Source organism: Schistocerca nitens, chromosome 2 (genome assembly GCF_023898315.1).
Source record: "Schistocerca nitens isolate TAMUIC-IGC-003100 chromosome 2, iqSchNite1.1, whole genome shotgun sequence".
Classification (NCBI taxonomy): Eukaryota; Metazoa; Arthropoda; class Insecta; order Orthoptera; family Acrididae; genus Schistocerca; species Schistocerca nitens.
The window spans coordinates 593,926,415-593,953,441 of record NC_064615.1 but is presented as its reverse complement, the minus strand read 5'-3'; the positions used below and the strand labels follow the sequence as shown (position 1 = coordinate 593,953,441).

Sequence of the window (27,027 nt, the reverse complement as noted above, 5' to 3'; positions counted from 1 at the left end):
GTCAAATACTGACATAGACTGTTCCGTAAAGTCTAACTAGTTTTCCGGTGCTGCATACTAAGAATTAGTTGAGTGGCACAGTGGGTAATATTCTCTGATACAATCGTGTGTTTTCCCTGGTGATTTGTAAGAGTTGAACACGCTGAGAGGAGAGTGTTGTTGGTACGAAGAAGTGGAATGTTATACCGCTTTGAGTAACAGTTACTCAATTTGCGATATTTGACACTGAGTTGCCACTAGAGAATTTCGGTACATAACTATTTATTGATTGTACAGTGTTGATAACCTGTAAACTGTCCATATTTTCCCCGTAACCAATACCCGTGGAAACCATTTATACAGGCATGTTATTGCATTGTCATTACTTTCGTCTGCCTAAGTGGCAAGTGACAATTCACTTAGGTAAAGATAGTGGGTTGCGATTTGCTGACTAATGAGGAGGCTTACATTTCGCTCTAATTGCATAGCTTCAGGACCTAAAGTGGTGGTGGCAGCACGTAGGTTTTTTTTTGTGTATTACTCGTATATTTGCGGACGTGAAATCGCTTCACTGTGGGACAGCTTTTTTATGACATTCGTCAACTATCGTCGACTTCTTTGGTATGAGAACGCTATAGTGCGTATAAATAAAATGAAATTATCTCCAAACCATACTATTTTAATCCCAGAGGAATGAAAAAAGTGAATTATATGACATTAAATTACAGTAAATGAAAAGTTTAAAAGAGTTCGCAAAGGAAAAGACATTTAGAGTTAGATATTTTTTGTTTGCTGCTAGTTAAGCGAAGAAAGAGTTGAACTTCCGACATACAATGAATTAGCTTATGTATTATCTGAGCAGAATTTCAAATGAAAAGGTCAAACGATATTTAAAATAATGGATGTTTACTCTAGTAGATAACTAATATTGAAAGGAGTACTTCATGGTAAAATATTTTTGAAAGAAAATTAAGACATAATAGGGAATAAAATATTTGCTTTGCATCAACACAAAATAGAGCGAAACGTTGTTGAGAAAAATTGCATCGTTGGCTAAGGCTTCAGTTATTTCTTTGGTCTGAAATGGCCGGCATTTATTCAAAATCTGAACAGAAGCTGTACCATTACGTAACATGCGAGTAATGTACTGTAAGAAAAGGAAATGGACTAAGCGGTAGGCATGCTCTGAATCACTTAACTTGAGTGATAGACGATATCGTGAAAAGGCTGTATAAATCCCACACATAAAATCTTTGGTTGAGGACAAATGGTAGATAATACGTAGCAAATATTTCACGTCGTATCTTCTTGCATTACAGTAAATTGCTTACCACAGTGTGTTCCTTTACAGAACTCGAAAGAAAAGACTGGATGATATCACTTTATTCATTAAGACATTTAACTGTAGCGAATGTTATGTACTCTACAAATGGTTCAAATGGCTCTGAGCACTATGGGACTTAACTTCTGAGGTCATCAGTCCCGTAGAACTTAGAACTACTTAAACCTAACTAACCTAAGGACATCACACACATCCATGCCCGAGGCAGGATCCGAACTTGCGACCGTAGCGGTCGCGCGGTTCCGGACTGAAGCGCCCAGAACCGCTAGGCCACCCGGGCCGGCTATGTACTCTACAAGTACAGCTACGTACTTGCAGCCTACTACAGACGCCTGGTTCTTTTAATCAGTGGACAGTTCAGTTGCTAGTACGAAATTTAAATTAAATAATAACAACTCTCGATGCATATATACGTAGTTATTTCTTCACATTCGTATGCACAACGTAAGTGATGTTTACTGATTAAGTGGATGTGAAACACTGTTATCTACTAGGATACACTTTTTTTTTGCAAAATAGTACAAGAAGTGTGTACCACTGATAGGACCCCCTTCTCGCAACATAGAGCAAGTAGTGGTATTCCTGAACTGCGTACAGTACAGACTATTTTTGGACATAAACATGACGATATTTTTTCGTCACAGTGCAGCCTATCATTAAAAATATTTCCGGACTAGCAGGGAATTGCCACTTGCTGGAATAAATGGGTGGTGTATGACAGATTCCTTCCTGTCTACAGCTGCTGTTCACATTTATTCGTGAAACCATCTCGCTACAACAAAAAGCCTTTGTTTTATTGATAGCCATCCAATCTGATTATCGTAGGCATGTCACTATGTCATCTATTTAGTTATTATACAAAACAAGATGCCCTAATTTTAACTTTTTCGATGTCCTTTGTCAATCCTACTGGGACGGATCGCATAGCGTGCAGTAGTACTCCAGAAGTGGCCGGACTAGCGTAATGCAGGCAGCCTCTTTATCAGATTTTTTGCTCCTTCCTAGAGTTCTGCCAGTAAAATGCATTTTTTGGTTCGGTATCCCGACAACATTTCCCATGTGATGGGTCCAATTTAAGTAGTTGGTAATTGCAATCCGGAGGTGTTTTAGTTGAATCAACAACGTTTAACTTTATGTGATTTATCGTATAAACGAAATTTAACGAAATTTTTATTACTCACTTAGATTACCTCACATTTTATTATTCAGTGTCAATTTACACTCTTCGTATCAGGCAGATGTCTTGCCTAAATCATCTTATAATTTATTGTGATCGTATGATACTTTACTACACGGTAGACGACAGAATCACCTGCAAACAGTAGAAGACGGCTATTCAGGTTGTGTCCTAAATATTCTATATAAATGAAGACCAGCAGAGGGCCTGTACAATTTCCTTGAGGGGTCTCAGATAAATTCTACTTCTTTAGATGACTTCCCGTCAATCGCTACAAACTGTTACTTTTTGTCAGGAAATCATGAACGCAGGTGCACAGCTGAGACTATCCTCCACAGGCACGCAGTTGATTAGAACCTGTTTCTGAGAAATAAGAGTCGGAAATCATCTGTAAATTCAGAAATATGGAAACAACATGAGTTTCGTTTTCGACGATACTATACTAATTACTAAATAAAAATGGCTTATTCTTCGTCTGCCAAATTATAACGGACAAATTTAACACTATTATTTTCAATTGCCTCAAAAAGTATTGAATTCACTAAATAATGCTTCTCCTTTCGTCCCATTAAGTGCGGCATTGATTGCATATTTATTTAGCAATAATTCTTCAGATAAGTATAAGACAGCTACTTTTAAATTCTGGGAACGAGAAAAGGGGCTACAATTTGGGCTGTCATATCTACATGACTGCCCTGCAATTCACACTTAAGTGTCTGGGAGAGGGTTCACGAACCACCTTCAGCCCATTTCTCTACCATTCCACTCTCGAACAGCATATGAGGAAAATAAAAACTTATATGTTTCCGTGCGAACTGTGATGTCTCTTATTTTATTATAATGATTATTTTTTCCTGTGTAGGTTGGGGTCAATAACATACTTTCGAATTAGGAGGAGAAAGTCGTAACTGAAGTTTCGTGAAAAGATCCCTCCGTAGTCGAAAAACGCCTTTGTTTTAATGGTTGCCACCTCACCTCGCTGATCTTATCAGTGACACTCTCTCCCCTACTTCGGGAAGCTGCCCTTCTTTGAACTTTTTCGATGGCCTCCGTCAACCCTGTATGGTAAGGATCACATATCACACTGCAATACTGTAGCAGAGGTGTCGTGCAGGCAGTCTTTTTACTATAGCTGTTGCATGTTTTTCGAATAAAACGCAGTCCTTGGTTTGCCATCACCACAACGTTATCTATGTGGTCGTCCCAGTTTAAATGGTTGCTAATTGTAATTCCTAGGTATTTAGTTGAACTGACAGCCTTTAGATTTGCTTGAGTTATCGTGTAACTGAAATTTAACGGATTCATTTTAATACTTATGTGGACGACCTCATCTTTTTCCTCATTTAGAGTCAACTCCTACTTTTCGCGCGAAACAGTCATCGCGTCTAAGTCATTTTGCAATTTGTTTTCATCTTCTGATAAGAATATAACGTTTGCCAGCAGAGTGACGCCAGGGACATGTATCCCAGGGTGCAGGCACTTGCTTAGTCGTTCTTACTCCTCTATCATCGAGTAAAGCAGATGTGATTTCTGGCGTTCCCCAAGGTAGCGTTATAAGCCCTTTGCTGTTCCTTATCTATAAAAACGATTTGGGACACAACCTGAGCAGCCGTCTTCGCTTGTTTGCAGATGACGCTGTCGATGTCGACTAATAAAGTCATCAGAAGATCAAAACAAACTGCAAAACGATTTAGAAAAAATATCTGAATGGTACGAAAAGTGGCAGTTGACCCTGAATAACGAAAAATGTGAGGTCATCCACATGAGTGCTAAAAGGAACTCGTTAAACTTCGGTTACCCGATAAATCAATCTAATCTAAAAGCCGTAAATTCACCTAACTACCTAGGTATTACAATTACGAACAACTTAAATTGGAAGGAACACATTGAAAACGTTGTGGGGAAGGCTAACCAAAGACTGCGTTTTACTGGCAGGACAGTTAGAAAATGTAACATACTAAGGAGACTGCCTACACTAGTCTTGTCCGTCCTTTTTTACAATACTGCTGCGCGGTGTGGGATCCTTACCAGATAGGACTGACGGAGTACATCGAAAAAGTTCAAAGAGAAGAAGTAAGTTTTGTATTATCGCGAAATATGGGGGAGAGTGTCACAGAAATGATACAGGGTTTGGGCTGGAAATCATTAAAAGAAATGCGTTTTTCGTTGCGACGGAATCTTCTCACGAAATTCCAGTCACCAACTTTCTCCTCCGAATGCTAAAATATTTTGTTGACACCGACCTACATAGGGAGAAACGATCATCACGATAACATAAGGGAAATCAGACCTCGTGCGGAAAGATACAGGTCTTCGTTCTTTCCGTGCTCTATACGGGATTGGAATAATAGAGAACCGTGAAGGTGGTTCGATGAACCCTCTGCCAGGCACTTGAATGCGATTTGCAGAGTATCCATGTAGATGTAGATGTAGTTGTAGATCACCGCTGGATTTCGTCGGAACCACGCTAAGAAGCATTACCACATGAGGTGTGCCCTTCTCGTCATTGACATCCTTCCAACATTAGCCTTTCCCTTGTTTCCTGTTAGGCCCCTGCTAAATTACGCTGTTGATGACTACCTACTGATAAGCATCGGTTTTTTCAGTAATTCCCCAAAAATTTGCGTCTGTGCGCACCCAGTATTTTTTTTGTATGCATGTAAGACAATATTTTACCTCAGCTACGTGCGGTGGTTAACCTAAAGTACACGGTTCTAGTAGGCCAAACTGCTCTACGCTGTCACTAACAAAGGCGTCAATAAATTTCTTTTCTGTTATAATTATAAGTTTTTACGTAGGCTCATTGCAGAAGAGATGATATATCAGAACGCTTATATCAAAAGGTCAATAGGAAATACCCTGTCCGAACGAAGTTTTGATTACCTCCCCCTAACCGGCTACGAAATGTGGCCAGAGGTCCACCCATCCCACTAGCTTCAACAGAAAACTAATAGGCACTGCAGGCAGTCCAGTCAAAAAGAGAACTTTTGTAGAATTTTCATTAGGATCATATTTCACGCACGCCTCTTGCATAACGTGGGGAGTGCGGTACATGCATGATGAAGCACGGCACATTTTGCTGCTGACGTAAGACGATATGTAATGCTCCACTACGGCCCAGGCTGGATAGGTCGCCCATCTCGATTTTTCTGTCTGTAGCTGTCTCAAAAATGAAGTGTACAACACTTCTGTGGGTAAACTTGACGAAATGGAGCAGTGAACTGTCTTATCGACGTTTACGAGATGATCTGGCGGATTTTTGAAAAAATTCGTACCTCACTGCAGAGCCGAGTTCTGTATTGCATCCAAATACCTGTATGACGCATTGAACACCACTTTTAAAAGCTACGAGTGTACAGTAATTTGGAGCATGAAACATGCTGAAGTATTCTGTGTTAAGGTAGGCTATGGATGAAATCTGAGACTAATTAGAAGGCGACTTAATCGAAAAGTTTACATTTAAAATAAATGTTTACTAACTGGGTCAATAGTTCATGCTGAAATCAGTGGCAGCTTGCAACCACACATTCGCAGACATCTTTCGAGACGGCTGGTCTGTGTGCCCATGGTTTCTGGAACCTTTCACTTCTATTATTGTATGCTTTCAGCTGACTCAGTTGCAGCTATTAATTATGATACATCCTGTTATTGCTGCCAACCCAGTGTCCGCCAGATGGGGCGAGCGAAATGAAATAATAACAAGGAACGTCATGAGGCATTACTCGTCCTTTGCGCTCCCAGTGTTGCAGCAGCTCGTCCCAGCTACGTGACTCGTTATAGCCGTTGTTCGGGTTCAAACTTGGGGCGTGCTGTCATTTTGTAGTATTAGTAGACTGAGTATCTGAGGCTGTACAGGTGCGACGGACTGTAGTTAACGTTAATAGCTGTAATGATGACCAGAGGGAGAGTTGACATACTGTCGCAGAAAAAGGTGATGCAGTGTCGCAGGAAAAGGTGATGGAGTGTTGTTACAACAGATGAAATGTTACAAGACGACGGTGGGTACAACACAGTGCTGCAGACAGGGCCTGGTAATAAGTGGAATATCACTTTCCTCTCTCTGTAGGAGAAATAAGATAAAAAGTTTACTGCTCAAGCCGTATTATAACTACTATTAGCCATACGTTAACGATAGTTAGTAGTGCTATAAATGTCCACGTAGAACTAGGAACAGAATCTGTAACATTTCATTGGACTGGTTATCTCATTAATCGTTGCAGTGAGTACCAATTATGTCCCAAAAACTGGGAAGTGTCTATATCTAAACGCCGGGCTGTTTGCGTTTCTCCCAAACCGTGCATTAGTGGCACGCGGCAACCCGCAATACCTTCGTGCGCCGCCTGCACACCGCTAGACACCTCGCCGCCGTGGACGCTCAGAAACGAGTGCTTTTGCGAACATCACGTCTTACGCCAGGATCCAGGTTACGGTTGTGGGGCGGCGGCGGAGGGGGTCGCAACTTTTTATGCCGTCCTTCATCCCCTCCCGAAAATATAATTTGCCTTCGTCACCACGTTTAACGTGACGCAGATGACTGGGATTTTAATTACCGCCGGCCGGTGTGGCCTTGCGGTTCTAGTCGCTACAGTCTGGAACCGCGCGGCCGCTGCGGTCGCAGGTTCGAATCCTGCCTTGGGCATGGATGTGTGTGATGTCCTTAGGTTAGTTAGGTTTAAGTAGTTCTAAGTTCTAGGGGACTGATGACCTAAGATGTTGAGTCCCATAGTGCTCAGAGCCATTTTTTTTTGAATTACCATATCTTCTTTTCCCTAGAAGCTAGAAGAATCGTGTATCACAGGGTGGGAATCTTGTTCTGGATCTGGACCTTCCAGTCGCCACCTCCCCCCCCCCCCCCCCGCCCACTCCCCAGCCATCACAAGGATGGATTGTGTACACCCCATCTGTTGCGTCTAGCGTTAAAAGTTTCATATTGTTTGCGAATCCTGTAACTGAGACTCGACGTGGGTACCTGTCCGATAGTTGTCTAGTCCGATGTGGGAAATGACTTAAAAACCACACCCATGATCGCCAGCACACCGGACCCCATCGTTAATTCGGTGGACGGAATCGACCATGATCGGCGCTGCACCCAGAGTCCTGGAAACAGTGTGCTAACGGGCGTGGCTATCCGGGTGCGCTGCCTAGAGTTTAAATAATGATAATAAAACGCTAGACGCGCCTTCGCTGGTCATCTGGCTCAGTTCGAACCGAGACTCACCACTAAGACAATTCTACTCCAGTCAATGAGATTCCATGCCGAAGACGTGTCTGGAGATGCCACGGACAGTGGTGGGATACCAACCACACTGTCGTCCACCGTAAGGCCCGACAGCCATGAGTGATAGTCCGGCATGCCATTTGCTTTTACAGCACAACGCCTTTGGTTGTCATCAGTGCCACAGCGGTACGTGGACGATATTCTACATACACCCCGTCATGTTGCTCTTCATGGCAAGCCATCCTGGGCTTACATTTCGGCAATATGATGCCCGCCAGCACAGCGCGAAAGTTTATACTGCTTGTCTTCTTGCTAGCGAAATCCTACCTTGGTCAGCAAGGTCGCCGGATCTCTCCCCAGTTGAGAACGTTTGGAGCACTGTGGACAAGACCGACCAGCACAGGGTTTTGACGATCTAATGCGCCAGTCGCAGTTTGGTTCAAATGGCTCTAAACACTATGGGACTTTACATCTGAGGTCATCAGTCCCCTAGGCTTAGAACTACTTAAAACTAACCTAAGGACAGCACACACATCCATGTTCGTTGCAGGATTCGAACCTGCGACCGTAGCAGCAGCGCGGTTCCGGACTGAAGCGCGTAGAATCGCTCGGCCACAGCGGCTGTCAGTCGCAATTTGGCACGATATTTCTCAGGACGACATCCAACAACTCTGTCAGTCAATACCAAGCCGAAAAACTGCCCGCAAAAGGGCCAAAGGCGGACCATCGCGTAACTGACTCGTGCAGTTTGTGAAGCTCTTTCTCTTGAATGAATTATTCAATTTTTCTGAAACTGTAAGCAATTGTTTCTCTGTACATCTACATCACATCTACCCATTCCCATCCCATCGGATAATTCCTTCGTTGGGCGCTGTTTTCTTTTGCCTTACAATTCATGTCAAACTTGGAGATGGCGTCAGTGCACATGCCCAGATGTCAGCAAGTCTAACCAATACGCCACTTCCGGTTGTGCCTCCTAAGTTTAGAAAAGTCTTGCCTCGTCTGAGAGCTTGCTGACTAAGTGTACGTATTCACCTTGCCACAAATTTCCTTGTGTCTCACACATTCTCATAGAAAAGTTAAGTTATGACAATTGACCATGTATATTTAGTACTCGAAATCTTACATATTTTGATGAATAATTTTACTGTGGTGCAGAGATCGAATTGTTGTTCACCGATCAGAGATTTTTGTTGCAAAGGTCTGATATTCGAAATAGCTAACTGTTCTCTGTGTGTACGGAAGTTTGCTCATCATTTCCTTTGGCCACATTATGTGTTTACATCTTGCATTCAGAGCATTAGGAAGTCATATTTACGTATAATCAAAATATGCAGTTGAAGGGATACCGAGTTGAGTAGTACGAAAATATACAGTTTCAAGGATACAAACCAATAAAGACATCATGAAAACGTCTTCTTCCACGCTAAAATGTTGCTTAGTCTGTTCGTTTGTCTTTTTGTTTGTTATGTATTCACATCTTGTATTCAGAGTATTACGATTAGATTTTGATATTATTTAGTAGCTGACTATGGTAAATAAAGACTGTAAACGATTCACAGAGTCATGGCACCATAGGTCCAATCAGTAAATGTAGCAGCCTTCCTCGAAAGTTCTTTTCTGTGTATAACCTCGAATAGTCCAAGATCAAATGTAGTTAAAACAGTATTACCCTGTCAACATCATCTATTATATTTCTCTAGTATAGAACAAACGCAGTACTTTTTTCTCTTAAAATGATACTTGGTGAAATGATGCACTACTGACAAACTTGTAAAAATGTCAGTTGTTCATAGTTTGATCTTTCTACTATGACTTACATAACTTCATGTAAATCTATGATACTTTAGAGGTGAAGACAGCATAGTAACACATGACATAAACATTGTGTGTGTTATTATCTTCTTATGTGTGTGTATGTATATGTATTATCTTCTCCTGTCTGTTATTATCTTCTTACCCCTATTCTTACCACTATTTTAAATAGTGCTTGTTCAAGTTTGTTTTTGTTCATACTCTGATTTAGGCCTATGATGATATGTCAACTGGCTGCTTAGCATGCTACAAATGTTTTGTACAGTTATAGAATAATTTAGACGCGGAGTTAGCATTATGGCAATTAATTTAAGAATTCACTGCTTATCATAATATTTTAGCCACTGTGCGTTTTGAGAAGTTATAGGCTTCGGTCGGGTGCGTTTTTGTACATAGCCGCATTGAGGACTAAAAATGAAAGCTGTCTGCTTAGCACGTTATTTTATGGCCACATGTGGTAGTATTTTAGATGTGGAAATAACATTGTGACATGTGGAAATACTGGTATTTAATGTGATGGTCCATTGTTCTGTACACAAAATGTGGTTCGCAGATTAAAGTATGAATGCTCACACGTGATGCTTAACATTTACAGAGATATGAAATTTACTGGTGACGCAGAATTGCAGGTGCTATGTGTTTTTGTTGTTGTTAATACTGTAAGAGAGAATACTCATCAGAATTTTGGAAAATTCAGGTATGCGCGAGCGCGCGCGCGCTCTTTGTGTGTGTGTGTGTGTGTGTGTTTGTGTGTCTGTGTGTGTGTGATGAATGATGCATATTTACACAATGAAACCGAAGCTTACATTTTTTTATGCTGTGTGTGTGACTGTGAGCTGATAGGTATGTTATTTGACGTAAAAATCCTGATAAATATTGCAGATCATTCCATTACTTTTAACCATTGCGTTATAATGACCGCTAGCACAGATTGACCAGATCCACCATCTTAGATTCTGTTAAATTTTCTAACAAAGCCTTTCTGAATGTTTTAAAATTTTCTCAGCAATGTCATTTTGCAAGTATTAAAATTTCTCACGAATGACATTCTGGATTTTTGAAACTCTAACCCTCACCATGTTGCACTTTTTTAATTCCACACTAACACCATTTTAATCTTTTGAATTTCTCGCAGCACCATGTCGCATTACTGAATTTTCTGCAACCACCATCTTGGTTTTTTCGTCGGCTGCAGAGCCAATTAGTGGTGGGCGCTTCAACTGTGGTGTGGAGGGGCTACGGATATGACCATCTATCTGATTCATGAATACAACTGTAGTCCAGTGTTTCTTGTGCAGAAACATGCATACAGTCCTAAACATCTTTAAATGACGTAGAGGCGAATAATACAACGATAAAATGGTTAGGATCAGTTTCAGGCTCTTTTCCCAAAAATGCTACACATAAAAGTAATAATCCACTCCAATAGGGCATCGAAATTATGTCTAAAAGGAGATTACAGGATACGCCTCAAATTAATGTTAAAACTAATTGCTCTTTGTCTGATATAGAAACGTAAAATACCTTAGGAAAAGTCACGACTTGTGCAAGAGAAATAATACTGGATCAGACTATGAATATAACTCCATTAATGAATTTTTTATACCCAGTCATTCAGAGAAATTCGCTCATTCAGAGGTTGCTCATTGACGACTAACGACGAGAATATAGCATGTGCCATAACCAGATTTTCTGGAAACTTTGTTCAGTGGAAGAGGAGTCAAAATAAACGAACACGTGTCTCGACTTATCCGTAGGTACCCGACATTCCTGAGAAAAGGACCGTCGAAATTTTCGAGGTACTTTATGTGACTTTTAGCGCCGAAATGGGGGGCCCGTAGCTAGCATTGCGGCCTCTCAGTTTGGCGCTCAGGAATTCGTAACCCGACTATTGTTTTTATTTATTTTTGTTCATTTCTCTGCCCATGCACGTAAAAGATTTCTAAACGATTGTTTCTTTTCAAGTTAAAGGATACAAGGGCGCTATATTGATTGTAAAATTACAACTGTGTCTCATAAGAAATGCCATATATTTATTAGATAATACATCTGATAATGGTATTCTTGGAGGTTACAGTCTTTTTAAATTCTCATATCTTATATTTAAGTCTTATATATTATTCTTATGTTTGTTCTTGAGGAAGATTTTGTGAATTCCCTTGGACGACACTGACCGTAGAATCCTTTAAAACATAGAAATTCTGGACACCATGAATATCGTGTGAATGTAGGGTTCCCACAGTGACATTTCTTGGTACTAGGGAAAGAAACGACTTTAACATTGCTGGTGACTTCACACGTTGTCAATAATTTCGCGGCAAACAATGCACAACGAATCAGCTAACCGAAAACTGGCTCTTGCAACTGAATATGAATCAAGATACACCAGAAATTTCATTAAAATATTTTCAAATAATTTTCTCATACAGTTATTTTTTTTGTTAATTCACCAGACAAACAACTAATAGAGGAATAGGGACAACGTTCTTTCGATATATATTGGAAACGTTCCTGTAGTAATCTTCTGCAGACGTGGGGAGATGTTGTTGTTGTGGTCTTCAGTCCAGACTGGTTTGATGCAGCTCTCCATGCTACTCTATCCTGTGCAAGCTTCTTCATCTCCCAGTACCTACTGCAACTTACATCCTTTTGAATCTGCTTAGTGTATTCATCTCTTGGTCTCCCTCTACGATTTTCACCCTCCAAGCTGCCCTTCAATACTAAATTGGTGATCCCTTGATGCCTTAGAACATGTCCTACCAACCGATCCCTTCTTATAGTCAAATTGTGCCACAAACTCCTCTACTCCCCAATTCTATTCAATACCTCCTCATTAGTTATGTGATCTACCCATCCAATCTTCACCATTCTTCTGTAGCACCACATTTCGAAAGCTTCTATTCTCTTCTTGTCCAAACTATTTATCGCCCATGTTTCACTTCCATACATGGCTACACTCCATACGAATGCTTTCATAAACGACTTCCTGACACTTAAATCTATACTCAATGTTAACAAATTACTCGTCCTCAGAAACGCTTTCCTTACCAATGACAGTCTACATTTTATATCCTCTCTACTTCGACCATCATCAGTTATTTTCCTCCCAAAATAGCAAAACTGCTTTACTACTTTAAGTGTCTCATTTCCTCATCTAAGTCCCTCAGCATCACCTGACATAATTGACTACATTCCATTATTCTTGTTTTGCTTTTGTTGATGTTCATCTTATATCCTCCTTTCAAGACACTATCGATTCCGTTCAACTGCTCTTCCAAGTCCTTTGCTGTCTCTGACAGAATTACAATGTCATCGGCAAACCTCAAAGTTTTTATTTCTTCTCCATGGATTTTTATATCTAGTCCGATTTTTTCTCTTGTATCCTTTACTGCTTGCTCAATATACTGATTGAATAACATGGGGGATAGGCTACAACCCTGTCTCACTCCCTTTCCAACCACTGCTTCCCTTTCATGTCCGTCGACTCTTATAACTGCCATCTGACTTCAGTTCAAATTGTAAATAGCCTTTCGCTTCCTGTATTTTACCCCTGCCACCTTCAGAATTTGAAAGATAGTATTCCAGTCAACATTGTCAAAAGATTTCTCTAAGTCTACAAATGCTAGAAACGTAGGTTTGCCTTATCTTAGTCTAGCTTCTAAGATAAATGAAAACAAAAAATAAAAATTACGATCACTAAAAATTGGGCCACCGCTTCGGTTGAACTGTTTATTCACCGAAAGGCTCGAAAACTTTGTCCGTCGTTTTCTCAGAAACGATCGAGTATCTACAGATAAGCCGAGACACGTCTTCGCTTAATTTGGCCCCTTTTCCACTGAACGAAGTTTCTGGGAAGTCGCGTTGTGCCGCTTTCGGTGTTCTCCTCGTCAGTGAGGGTGGGACGGCAGCGCGTGGTGTACTCACTGCACGTGGTTGACGGTGACGTTGTGCGCACCCGTGCCGAGGCCGCAGAAGGCGTTGCAGTCGGCCAGGGACTCCATGTTGGCGCACGGCCGGCGCTTCCTGCTGCCCGCCTGGCAGGCTTCGGAGGCGCCTTCCAGCACGCGCACCCTGATGCCGGCACGGCCCTCGGAGCCTCTGGACCCCCACGTCACCGTCACACTGCAACGTCCCACACACTGTGTCACCCAACGGCTACATCGCATTAAATGAATGCAAGCACAGATACTGCGTCAACGTTTTTGGCGTTTGGCGCATTTATAGTGATCTTCTTTGTGATATCTAGCACACATTATGGAGAAAAATAACTTGATAATACACTGAAGAGCCAAAAAAAATTGTACACCTGTCTAATATAGTGCAGAGCCCCCACGAGCACGCAGAAGCGCCGCAACACGACGTGGTTCAAAATGGCTCTAAGCACCAGGGGACGTAACATCTGAGGCCATCAGTCCCCTAGAACTTAGAACTACTTAAACCTAACTAACCTAAGGACATCACACACATCCATGCCCGAGGCAGGATTAGAACCTGCGACCGTAGGAGCAGCGCCGTTCCGGACTGAAGCGCCTAGAACTGCTCGGCCACAGCGGCCGGCAACAACAGGTCATATTTGGGCGTAACATTGCAGTGCGCTATGAAGTGGGTCAAGCATGTAATGGCAGTTGTGGGAGGAGGCGGATAGTCGTCTTCGGTTTGTAAGGTGTCAGACAAATCCAACACCTTCCATGAAAACCCTGACATGATAAGCAAATCCAGTAGTATGTCAGATAGCTCCATATAAATCGTGACATTAAATTAACCAAAGTAATACGAGTAATGAGAGAGCAAATGGAATACCACAGACTAACACAAGAATGCCTAAATGCACGTCATACCTTCCCACTGTGAGACAGACGCAGTTCCGAGGGGAGAAACGAGAAGCCAAGAGCAGAACCGTGTTAAGCTGGAAGGCCTTATGGTAAGGGACGGACGGACACCCACGTCGCCAGCTAACCGCTAGGACCACACCACCCGCAAGTTTTAGCGTGTGACTTTTTCGCGTCTCTGTTATATCAGGACCACCCCCAGCCCATGTTAAAAGATAGAGCCCTCCAGAAGAACAGTATAGATCTTACGATAACGCTAAAAGGACCACACCAGCTGCAAGTTTTAGCGTGAGACTTTTTCGCGTCTCTGTTACGTTGCAAACTTTAAAAACATTGCCCCACCACGAAAAGTATAACGTTTCTCATTGGACAGACAGAATTTTTGTAGGCGGAGCTTAAGGTTAACATTGAGACCCTGATTGGTCAAATGAAAACACAGCCAGATAGTTTTCTTTTTTAAACCAACTTCGGTAAATTGTAGTAAGGAGAAGTTAGAGGAGTTGCTTCGGAGACGGCGAGGTGAGCGGAGCTGTGCTGCCCGCCGCCCCCTGACGAACACCGACAAGGTAATGAACGCACGCGATGCCGCAGTTTTGAGCGTATAAGGCTTCACTCAGAACTGCAGAAGTCTCATCTGTTACATCCCCTTTTTGCGTAATTCTAGTGTCGATCGTCAATTAAAGCTCATGGTGTTCACATTTGCCACTTGAAGTAAAAATCTGAAACGCGATGATTTTCCTGTTATATAGTTCTTGAGAAGCCACATCAGCCACTGTAATTTACGACAAGTTAGATAAGTAATTAAAGATAATTGAGGGTCACTGTAGACCATTTTGATAATTTGCTTTTTTGTGAAACTTAATTTAAACCTAGATTATAGATGTGATATGGCATAGGTCATCCTTCGATCCATTGTAGAACTTGGAAACCCTTTCAGGGAATATTCGTTCACATTTTTGTTGAACGCAGTTGGTTCTTACCATCCTGTATTAAAATATTTCCTTTTATCAATAGTGCAATTTATAAACGATGTTTTGTGAGTAGAATAAAATTTCCAAGGGTAAACTTAACTGCTTTTTCGACGTTATTTTACCAGCTAACTAAAAATAGGAAAGCCTTGAACCCCTTCCACTAAATTTAGTTAGTATTAAGATTCTTTTACAGGGAGTGCAGTGGAGCTGACGCTGAAATCATTAAGTATTTGGTTATATCATCGCTAGTCTCACTGAACTCTTTTGAATTCTACATGTCATGTGTCGTCTGGCGTCTCCTTACCAGCAACAGGTCCCAGGTTCAAACTAGTCAATTCCCTAAAAAACACGCTCAGAGCGTCGTTACGCGAAAGTGGTAGGGAGACACGATATAGAACAAACACACACCACGCAGAATGTTAGAGGTTAATTGGTAGAATTTTGGGAAGATGTGGTTCATCTGTAAAGGAGACCGCTTATAAAACACTAATACGACCTATTCTTGAGTACTGCTCGAGCGTTTGGGATCCCTATCAGGTCGGATTGAGGGAGGACATACAAGCAATTCAGAGGAGGGCTGCTAGATTTGTTACTGGTAGGTATGATCATCACGCGAGTGTTACGGAAATGCTTCAGGAACTCGGGTGGGATTCTTTGGAGGAAAGGAGGCGTTCTTTTCGTGAATCGCTACTGAGGAAATTTAGAGAACCAGCATTTGAAGCTAAATACAGTACAATTTTACTGCCGCCAACTTATATTTCGCGGAAAGACCACAAAGATAAGATAAGAGAGATTAGGCTCGTACATAGGCATATAGACAGTCATTTTTCTCTCGTTTTGTTTGGGAGTGGAACAGGGAGAGAAGATGCTAGTTGTGCTACGAGGTACCCTCCGCCACGCACCGTATGGTGAATTGTGGAGTATGTATGTAGATGTATGTAGATGTAGACGTGGCATGGACCATAAATCCTGTACGGCTGTCCACAAATCCGCAAGAGTACGAGCGGTGGAGATCTCTTCTGAAAAGCACGTTGTAAGGCATCCGAGATATGCTCTATAATGTTCGTGTGTGGGGACTTTTGTGGCCAGCGGAAGTGTTTAAACTCAGAAGAGTGTTCCTGGAGCCACTCTGTAGCTATTCTGGACGTATGGGGTGCCGCATTGCCCTGCTGGAATTGCCCAAGTCCGTTTGAATGCACAATGTACATGAATGGATGCAGGTGATCAGACAGAATGCTTACGTACGTGTCACCTGTCAAACTCGTGTCTAGACGTATCAGGGGTCTCATATCACTCCAACTCCATATGCCCCACACCATTACAGAGCTTCCACTAGCTTGAACAGTCCCCTGCTGACATGCAGGGTCGATGGGTTCATGAGGTTGTCTCCATACCCTACACGTCCATCCGCTCGATAAAATTTGAAACGAGACTGATCCGACCACGCAACATGTTTCAAGTCATCAATGGTGCAATGTCGGTGTCGGCGGCCCAGGCGAGGCGTAAAGCTTTTTGTCGTGCAGTCATCAAGGGTACACGAGTGGGCCTTCGACTCCTAAAGCCCATATCGATGATGTTTCGTTGAATGGTTTGCAACCTGAGACTTGTTGATGGCCCAGCAATGCAATCTGCATTAGTTTGCGAAAGGGTTGCACTTCTGTCACGTTGAACGATTCTCTTCAGTCATCGTTGGTCCCGTTCTTGTAGGAACGTTTTCCGGTCGCAGAGATGTCGGAGATTTGATGTTTTACCGGATTTCTGATATTCACGGTACACTCAATTATGGGAGTGCTAGGAACCACGGTTGATGGTAGCTCTCTAGAATGTAATCACCACTGTGTGGTTTCAACTACAAATGGCTTACCCGAAGTAACATGTGGGCTCTCTTCTTCGCCAAATTTAAGCCAACTTCAATGCTACGGACAGCGTTACACAGTGTCTGCGAAACGCCTCCAGGGGCTGACTAATTTTTTTGTCCTGAGAGCTTACAAGTCTTACATGTTGGAAACTAGCAACAAGGAAAGTGTGGCGAGTTATCTCTGCTCATTGCGTGTGGGCTGTGCCGCCAAACTATACGAACGGCTTTCCACGTGCTGTGCTTGTTCGCGGTGTAGAACAGACTTTGCGAACGCTTTTCCGCATTAAATTGGAGGTACCTAATTGGAGGGGAGTGTTTCCTAGCCAATGGATAGCGTTACTAGTCGGATATGTCTTTAAGATCTTAACACGCGAATTAATCCCATTTTAAGGACGGACTTTCCTTCACACTCTAGTTTTGTAGCTCATTAACGTTTCTGTTGTTAATTTGCATTGTATAAGTTACATATAAATAGCACATTTGCAGCTTTTATATTGAAATGTTGTTACTGATTTCGTCTGAAATACGAGTATTTGTTGCGGTGACGATATGATATGAATTATTTGCGTGGTACGGTTGCTTCTGCTTTTGTCGCTTACAGATGTTCCTTTTCTATTGATATATAAACATATTTCCACTAACGATTTCGACTCAAAGACGAACTCTACGTTGTGGTAACAGACTGATCTGTAACGTAGCCCGAGGTCGAGGTTAGACTGGAAGGTGACAGCTTGGTTTGCAGACGGCGGAGTCAACGAGTGTGAATACTAAATGGAACTTGTGGTGACAGGCTGATCTGTAACGTAGCAAAAGGTCTATATTACGTTGGAAACTGATAGTTTCATTTTGCAAGTTTTTTCCGTTTACTTGCGTAAAAAGTAGGCTATATCGAAACTTTAATATGTGGAGAAAACAGAAAACGAAAATTCAGACGGAATTAATGTTGGTGTTACATATATAATACATCTCCTGCGATAGAAACGAAAGCACAATTTTTATTTTAATGATCTAGTGGATTGCGATGGAAGCTCGAGGAGGTTATCTGCGAACGGTGCTGCTGTCTATAGCAAGGTTGCAACGCCAAAATCTGTAGCGAAATGCCAGGGGAACGTATTGCTTATAAACAGGCCAGTATCACTGTCCGATTAGGCTATTGGCGACTGATCACTGGAAACAATAAGTGCCGTAAAACATCTAGGAGTAATCATCCGGTGCTTCCTAATGACAACTTAGAAAAAACACCTTTAAAAAAAAGAACCGATGAAATGTTTTGTGAAATAGTTTTTGTAAATGTAAGAACAAGATCTGACGCCCTTCTAACGATACTCGAAATAGTGTACAACACATGAGGTGCGGATCGAGAATCTAAAATTCAATGTTTCACCAGTACTAGAGAATATTTGTCTGTGGGACTACGTAACTCACCAAACCCCATACCTGTAATTCTCGCTAAAATTCTGAGTCAAACACGGTATTTTCATTAGTTCTCAACTGGCACATTATTTTCTGCACGTGACGTCGCGCATTTTGCAAAGTCGTGTCAGATGTTTATCTTATCTACACTCCTGGAAATGGAAAAAAGAACACATTGACACCGGTGTGTCAGACCCACCATACTTGCTCCGGACACTGCGAGAGGGCTGTACAAGCAATGATCACACGCACGGCACAGCGGACACACCAGGAACCGCGGTGTTGGCCGTCGAATGGCGCTAGCTGCGCAGCATTTGTGCACCGCCGCCGTCAGTGTCAGCCAGTTTGCCGTGGCATACGGAGCTCCATCGCAGTCTTTAACACTGGTAGCATGCCGCGACAGCGTGGACGTGAACCGTATGTGCAGTTGACGGACTTTGAGCGAGGGCGTATAGTGGGCATGCGGGAGGCCGGGTGGACGTACCGCCGAATTGCTCAACACGTGGGGCGTGAGGTCTCCACAGTACATCGATGTTGTCGCCAGTGGTCGGCGGAAGGTGCACGTGTCCGTCGACCTGGGACCGGACCGCAGCAACGCACGGATGCACGCCAAGACCGTAGGATCCTACGCAGTGCCGTAGGGGACCGCACCGCCACTTCCCAGCAAATTAGGGACACTGTTGCTCCTGGGGTATCGGCGAGGACCATTCGCAACCGTCTCTATGAAGCTGGGCTACGGTCCCGCACACCGTTAGGCCGTCTTCCGCTCACGCCCCAACATCGTGCAGCCCGCCTCCAGTGGTGTCGCGACAGGCGTGAATGGAGGGACGAATGGAGACGTGTCGTCTTCAGCGATGAGAGTCGCTTCTGCCTTGGTGCCAATGATGGTCGTATGCGTGTTTGGCGCCGTGCAGGTGAGCGCCACAATCAGGACTGCATACGACCGAGGCACACAGGGCCAACACCCGGCATCATGGTGTGGGGAGCGATCTCCTACACTGGCCGTACACCACTGGTGATCGTCGAGGGGACACTGAATAGTGCACGGTACATCCAAACCGTCATCGAACCCATCGTTCTACCATTCCTAGACCGGCAAGGGAACTTGCTGTTCCAACAGGACAATGCACGTCCGCACGTATCCCGTGCCACCCAACGTGCTCTAGAAGGTGTAAGTCAACTACCCTGGCCAGCAAGATCTCCGGATCTGTCCCCCATTGAGCATGTTTGGGACTGGATGAAGCGTCGTCTCACGCGGTCTGCACGTCCAGCACGAACGCTGGTCCAACTGAGGCGCCAGGTGGAAATGGCATGGCAAGCCGTTCCACAGGACTACATCCAGCATCTCTACGATCGTCTCCATGGGAGAATAGCAGCCTGCATTGCTGCGAAAGGTGGATATACACTGTACTAGTGCCGACATTGTGCATGCTCTGTTGCCTGTGTCTATGTGCCTGTGGTTCTGTCAGTGTGATCATGTGATGTATCTGACCCCAGGAATGTGTCAATAAAGTTTCCCCTTCCTGGGACAATGAATTCACGGTGTTCTTATTTCAATTTCCAGGAGTGTATTTTATTTCTTACTTTTTTTTGAGATATGTGGTAAGTTCCTATGCTACGAAACTGGTGAGGTCATCGGTCCCTCAGCTTACACACTACTAAATCTAACGTAAAGTAACTTACTCTAAGAACAACACACGCACCCATACCCGAGGGAGGACTCGAACTTCCGATTGGGGGAGCCGCGCGAACCGTGGCAAGGTGCCCTATACCGAGCGGCTTTCTTACTTTTAGGTAAATCATTTCACAAAACGTTTGAACGATATTTGTTTCCAATATTTTTTAGTTTCAGTTTTTGTACAGGAAGCATGAAATATACACAGACGGAAAAGAATCGCAACTCGAAGAAGGAGTTGTGCGACATAAACGGAAGTTGGTAGACGTGTTTCTACATCTGAAAGATGGCATCAATTCAGATTTCGTACCAGTCACATAAGAGTGGCGCTAGTAGTCCCGCCGTAAGGATACAAATTGAGTTTGCTTTAAATACACGGCCGTGAACGTTAGTTATCTTTGAAATTGGACGTGGTGAGTTGATGTCGCTTAAGAATGCTTTTAAGGCGAGAAAGACGCCATTACCAATACATCAGTGAGTTTGAACGAGGTCGTGTAAAAGGGCTACGAGAAGCTGGATGTTCCTTCCGCGGTACTGCAGAAAGATTTGGCAGGAATGTAGCCACTGTACTCGACTGCTGGCAGCGGTGGTCAAGAGAATGTACGGTCGAAAGAAAACTGGGCCCCGGACGGCCACGTGGCACTACCGAGAGGGAAGACCATCGTCTTCGCCGTATGGCTGTACCAAACTACGGCCATTTACGACTTCAATGGTGTCAACCGAGAGCGCCCTGGAGAGTAGGGTGGAGGTCTGTTGCGTTTTCTAATGAAAGTTGGTACTGCATCGGTGCGAGAGATGTCCTTGAAGTAAATGACTTGTACCAGTTTGCTGTGTCACTGTGGAGCCTAAAGCTGCTAAAATTGCTACTGCGGATGCAGTATGATGCGTCAGAGCCATACGCCGAAAACGATGGTGTCCCTTCTCAGTAGTGCCACGTGGCTGTCCAGAGCCCGGTTTTCTTGCGACCGTATATTTCCGTGAACGCCGCTGCTAGTTCAAAAATGGTTCAAATGGCTCTGAGCACTATGGGACTCAACTTCTGAGGTCATTAGTCCCCTAGAACTTAGAACTAGTTAAACCTAACTAACCTAAGGACATCACAAACATCCATGCCCGAAGCAGGATTCGAACCTGCGACCGTTGCGGTCTTGCGGTTCCAGACTGCAGCGCCTTTAACCGCACGGCCACTTCGGCCGGCCCGCTGCTAGTAATAATGTACAGTGGCTACGTTCCTACCAAGTCTTTCTGCAGTATCGCAGAAAGAACATCCAGCTTCTCGTAGCCCTATTACAAGATCTCGTTTTCTCATTCAGAAAACGAATTTTAATGTTGATGATCTGTGATAAGACCGTGTTCTACGTAGTGCAACAACGAACAGTTACAATTAGGTTACTTCAAGGACAGTTTCGAGGCAGACCAACTGAAGCGTCCGTTCCACTGATCCCAAACCACCGCCGTTTGCAACTTCAGTGGTGTCAAGCGAGAGTTCATCGGGGGACAGGGTGGAGATCCGTTGCATTTTCTGATGAAAGCTGGTCCTGCTTGGGTGCCAGTGATAGTCGATTGTTGATTAAAAGAAGGGCAGTTGAGGATCTGCAACCAATCTCTCTTTGTGCTAGACACACTGGACCTAGCCTGGAGTTGTGACCTGGGGTGCGATTAAGTATGACAGCAGGAGCACTCTCGTGGTTATCTCACGCACACTGACTGCAAAAGTGTGCGTTAGTTTGGTGATTAGACCTCTTGTGCTGCCATACCTAAATAGCATTCTAGGGGCGATTTTCAAAAGAGTAACGCTCCCCCACATACCACTGTTTTAATCCAACATGCTCTACGAAGTGTCTACGTGTTGCCGTGACCCGGTTGATCACCAGATCTGTCTCCAATCGAACACATATGGGACATCACCGGACAACTCCAACGTCATCCACAAACAGCATTAACCGTCCCTGTACTGACCGGCCAAGTGCAACAGGCATGGAACTCCATCCCACAAACTGACACCCAGCACCTGTATGACACAATGCATGTATGTTTGCACGCCTGCATTCAACATTCTGGCGGTTACATCGGTTATTAATGTACCTCCAGTTCAAATTTGCAATGGTGTATCTCGTGCATACATTAACCTGTGATCTTGCAATGTTAATCACTTAAATGTGTTATCCAGACAAAAATGTATTCACGAAATTTCATCACTCTACATTCATTACTTTTTAGTTTTGCGATATTTTTGTCGGTGTATTTATTACGCTGATTATTTTCAAGCAACAAAATATTTGTTTTGCAGAAGTGTATCTCTTGCTGGTCAATCTGATTCCTCATTTCTCCATTTCTCGCTCTTCAAAGGGTATGAGAATGCGGTCATAAAATTCCTTTAAATTACTAGTTAAATTGTTCTTAATTACCCTGATTACTTTCAAGCAATTTAACCCACTTTTTGCAAAACTAGAGCTTACGCTGGTCAGTTTGGTATCCCGCTTCCCACTCTTCGTTTGGTTATGAAAATTCAGACAAAAATCCATTGTGTAGTTTCTAGTAACTTGTGTTTTCGCTTCGCTCACTCATTTGTTGACAGTGAAAATCACACAAACGTAAGTGTTTATCCATAAAATAGCTAAGCCTTGAAGAGATGAACTTCTTGACACTTCATTTACATAGCTAGCAGCAATTGGTAGTGGAATATTACGGTTTTCCCTCAAGCCGCTAACTAAGTTTTCTGTACTAACCCTGATTACTTTCAAGCAATTAAATATTTTTTCGTGAAATTAGATCTCACGCTGGTAAATTTGAAACCTCATTTGGCCATTTCATATTCTTCATTTTTCTGTGAAAGTTCGGACAAAAGTTTTCCTCAAATCACTAATTAAGCTTTTTTTAAATTTGTTTACTTTCAAGTAACTAAATATTGCTTTGAAGTACTAGACCACACGCTGATCTGTTTGATACCCAATTTGACCATTTACAGCTCTTCGCTTTGCTATGGAAATTGGGATAATAATCCATTGTGTAATTTCTAGAGAGTTTGACCAATAAATACTGGGAAAAGCGGATACCAGTCAGAGATTTATTGGAACTGTAATTGTTACACGGGAGAAATGGTTTACAAAGCACTTGCTCGATTGATTCACGATTATTGTTAGTCATCAGTCTGGGATCCTTACCAAGTAGGATTTATAAAAGATATAGACAAGGTCCAACGCAGAGCGACGCGCTTGTGTCACAGGTTCGTATACTCTGCGCAGGAGCGTTACAATGGAGGCAGTGAGTCTCACGGAGAGGTTTAATGTTCGAATTTCCAGAGCGTACGTTTCAAGAAGACTCAGGTACACAGTCCTTTCTCCTACGTACGTTTAGCGGAGTTACCAGAGAGATTAGAAATTCGTGAATTAACTGGTGAAGGGGGAGAAATTAATAGATTCAGAAGCATTCTTCCTCTCAAACCGGAAGATATTTACATTTATATCTACATCCATACTCTGAAAACCACTGAACTGTATGGCTAAGGATACGTCTTATTTTATCAGTTATTAGGGTTATTTCCTGTTCGATTCATTTGAATAAAATAGTTGTTTAAACGCCTCTTGCGTGCTGTAATTAAATTAATATTGTTCTCACTATCGCTATGGGAGCGATACGTAAGGGGGCTGCAGAATATTCCAGTCATAATTTAAAGCCGCTTCTTGAAACTTTATAAGTAGGTTTTCTCGGGATTGTTTACATCTATCTTAAAGTATCTGCCAATTCAGTTTCTCCAGCGTCTATGTGAACTTCTCCTATGTTTCCAACAAACCTGTGACTATTCGTGCTGCCCTTCTCTGTATACGTTCAGTATCGTCTGTTAGCCCTCTTTGGTACGGGTCCCACATCCTTAAACAATATTGAAGGATGGGTCGCACGAGTAATTTATAAGCAATCTCATTTGAAGACTGATTGCACCTCCCCAGTATTCTACTAATAAACCGAAGTCTACGACATGAGCCTATGTGCCAATTCCATTTCATATGCGTAAAAATTGCTGCAACCAGGTAGGAGTTGCCCCTTTCCATCCGATACTCAGTGACGTTATAGTTGGGAGATACTACGTTTTTGTGTTTTGTAAAGCGCATAAATTTACGTATAAGAACATTCAAAGCAAGATGCCAATCTTTGCACCCCATTGAAATATTATGAAGATCTGACTAGATATTTATGCAGCTCCTTTCAAACAGTACTTCGTTATAGATAACTGTATCATCTGCATTATTTTGAAGTTACTATTAATATTGTCCACAAGGTCATTAATATAGAGTGTTAACGGCGAGTGCCCCAACACTCCTCTCTGGGGCACACCTTAAGTTGCTTCGACATTTGTTGATGACTCTCCATCCAAGATAACGTACTGTGTCCTCCCTACCAAAGAATCCTCAGCTCACAAATTTCGCTTGATACCCTACATGACAATAAAAGTAGATGCAGTACTAAGTCAAATGCTTTTCGGAAATCAAAAAATATTTCATTGCCCTTTATCCAAAGCTTTCAGTATCTCATATGAAAGAAAGTGTAAGTTGGATTCCACATGATCGATGATTTCTGAATCCGTGTTCGTTGGCAGGGAGGAGGTCATTCTGTTCGTTGCATTTCATTATGTTTGAGCTCAAAACATGGTCTAAGGCTCTACAACAAATCGATGTCAAGGATATTGGACGGAAGTTTTGTGGATCACTTCTACTACGCTTCTTGTAAATGGCTGTGCTTTCTTCCAACTACCGGTCACGGTTTTTTGTTCGAGGTGTTTACGATGGGTTACAGTTAAAAGAGGGGCTACTCACTCGCAAATTCAGTATAGAATCTCATAGGGATTTGATCGGGCCATGAATCCTTGTTCAGTTTTAAGGACTTCAACTATTTCTCAACGCCATTGACACTAATACCTATTTCACTCATCTTATCAGTGGTATGAGAGTTAAACCTAGCAATACCAACGCATTTTTCATAATGCTCGTAACCAAGGTGGGATGGGGGCAGGGTCGTAGGTTACGCCAACCAAAAAAATCTAACAAGCTAACTGACTTCGTTAACTGTTATCAGCTTATATGAAGCATAATCTTTTAAAGAGGTCCTGATGTGTTAGCAGGGTTCACTACACGAAAATATCTTTCAACACACTCTGTTAGCAGGGTTCACTACTCGAAAATATCTTTCAACACACTCTTAGGAGTATCAACACATTTTCAGTTACTTGTACTACCAAGGAAAGAGGGAGGGCGTCTTTATGCCGAACCTAAAAAAAATTAAAAATGCAAATTTCGCTAGTTGTTGTTGACTTTTACTCACGATATAATTTTGAAGGAGATACTCATGTGCCGCGCGGGATTAGCCGAGCGGTCTGGGGCGCTGCAGTCTTGGACTGAGCGGCTGGTCCCGGCGGAGGTTCGAGTCCTCCCTGGGGCATGGGTGTGTGTGTTTGTCCTTAGGATAATTTAGGTTAAGTAGTGTGTAAGCTTAGGGACTGATGACCTTAGCAGTTAAGTCCCATAAGATTTCACAAACATTTGAACATTTTTTGATACTCATGTGCAACTGCGGTCCTGAAACTAAAAATATTAAATATGACATCCACTACGAAAAGTGACATCTACTGCTGAGACTTATAATTTTTGGAATAAATTTAACTGAAAAATGAAGAACATTTATTGAATCAAGTAGAATAATTAAGTAGAAAAAATATACAGGATGGTCCATAGATCATGACCGGGCCAAATATCTCACGAAATAAGCGTCAAACGGAAAAACTACAAAAAACGAATGTGTAATAAAAAATGGGGGTTCCTATTTAAAAAAACGCAGTTGATATCCGTTTGACCTATGGCAGCGCCATCTAGCGGGCCAACCACAAAGCCATCTGGTTTCCCCCTTCAAGCTAGACGAGTTTTGTTCTTTGTAGTTTTTTCGTTTGATGCTTATTTCGTGAGATATTTGGCCCAGTCACTATCAATGGTCCACCCTGTATATGTTTTCCAAAATTTTACATACAAAGTAATTGATCAGATTAAAATATTTTGTAAAGGACCATCTCAAAACTTTCGCTTTCCTACCTGAGTTTCAGTTGCTATCTCATCTAGGAGTGATTGTAGGTCGTTAAGTCTTTGGCTATAACGACCGGCTCCTCCGCCATGGCGACGGTTGTTACCGACATGCACTCGAAAATTTGAGCATGAGTGACTGGTCGCGACGATTTACCAGGGTGTGCTTACTTGTAGAGCGTGACATTAGGATCCAGCTGCTTGTGGCCCTTGAGGTAGAGGATCCCGCCGACTGGAGTGACGGCGAAGGGGTGGACGGGCGGCGACACTTCGGCCAGCTGGAAGACGAGTCCGCTGGCTCTGTCGAGTTCCGCCATGCGGTCCGGCTGCGCCACGCGGCTGTACGGCATGGCGCCGCTGAGCAGCGTCGCCTCGCCGGGGTAGGAGACGGCGGGAGGCGCGCCGCGCTGCGCCGCCGGCTGCGGGCCCGCCACGTTCAGCCGCACCTCGGCGTCCGCCTGCGCAACACACGAGGGCGCCGCTGCTCAGCGGTCCAGGCAGCGCCGCAGGAGGCGCTGGGCAGGCAGGCGCCGGCCGGCAACCCGCAGCGCGCAGCACGCAACCAGTAGAGTGCCCGGAATAGCAGAGCTTGGGACGATTGGTAGTGGTGGGGTTATGGGTAGGTGGCCAGCGTGCTATAAGTGAGAAGTCGAGGGCTGGAGGAGTACTGCTGTTCTAAACTGAA

General features: G+C 43.1%; 1 protein-coding gene across 1 annotated transcript in view; it reads right to left on the bottom strand.

The window, feature by feature from the left end:
- Positions 1–26,730, bottom strand: part of LOC126234508 (proto-oncogene tyrosine-protein kinase receptor Ret-like) — a 141,164-nt gene extending 114,434 nt beyond the window's left edge. The window contains exons 1-2 of the mRNA XM_049943202.1: positions 26,514–26,730; positions 13,456–13,653 (exon numbers count right to left, since the gene is read on the bottom strand). Of these exons, the coding sequence (XP_049799159.1) occupies positions 13,456–13,653; positions 26,514–26,692 (377 nt within the window). The 5' untranslated portion in view covers positions 26,693–26,730. The remainder of the gene's footprint in view (positions 1–13,455; positions 13,654–26,513) is intronic.
- Positions 26,731–27,027: the final 297 nt, after the last annotated feature.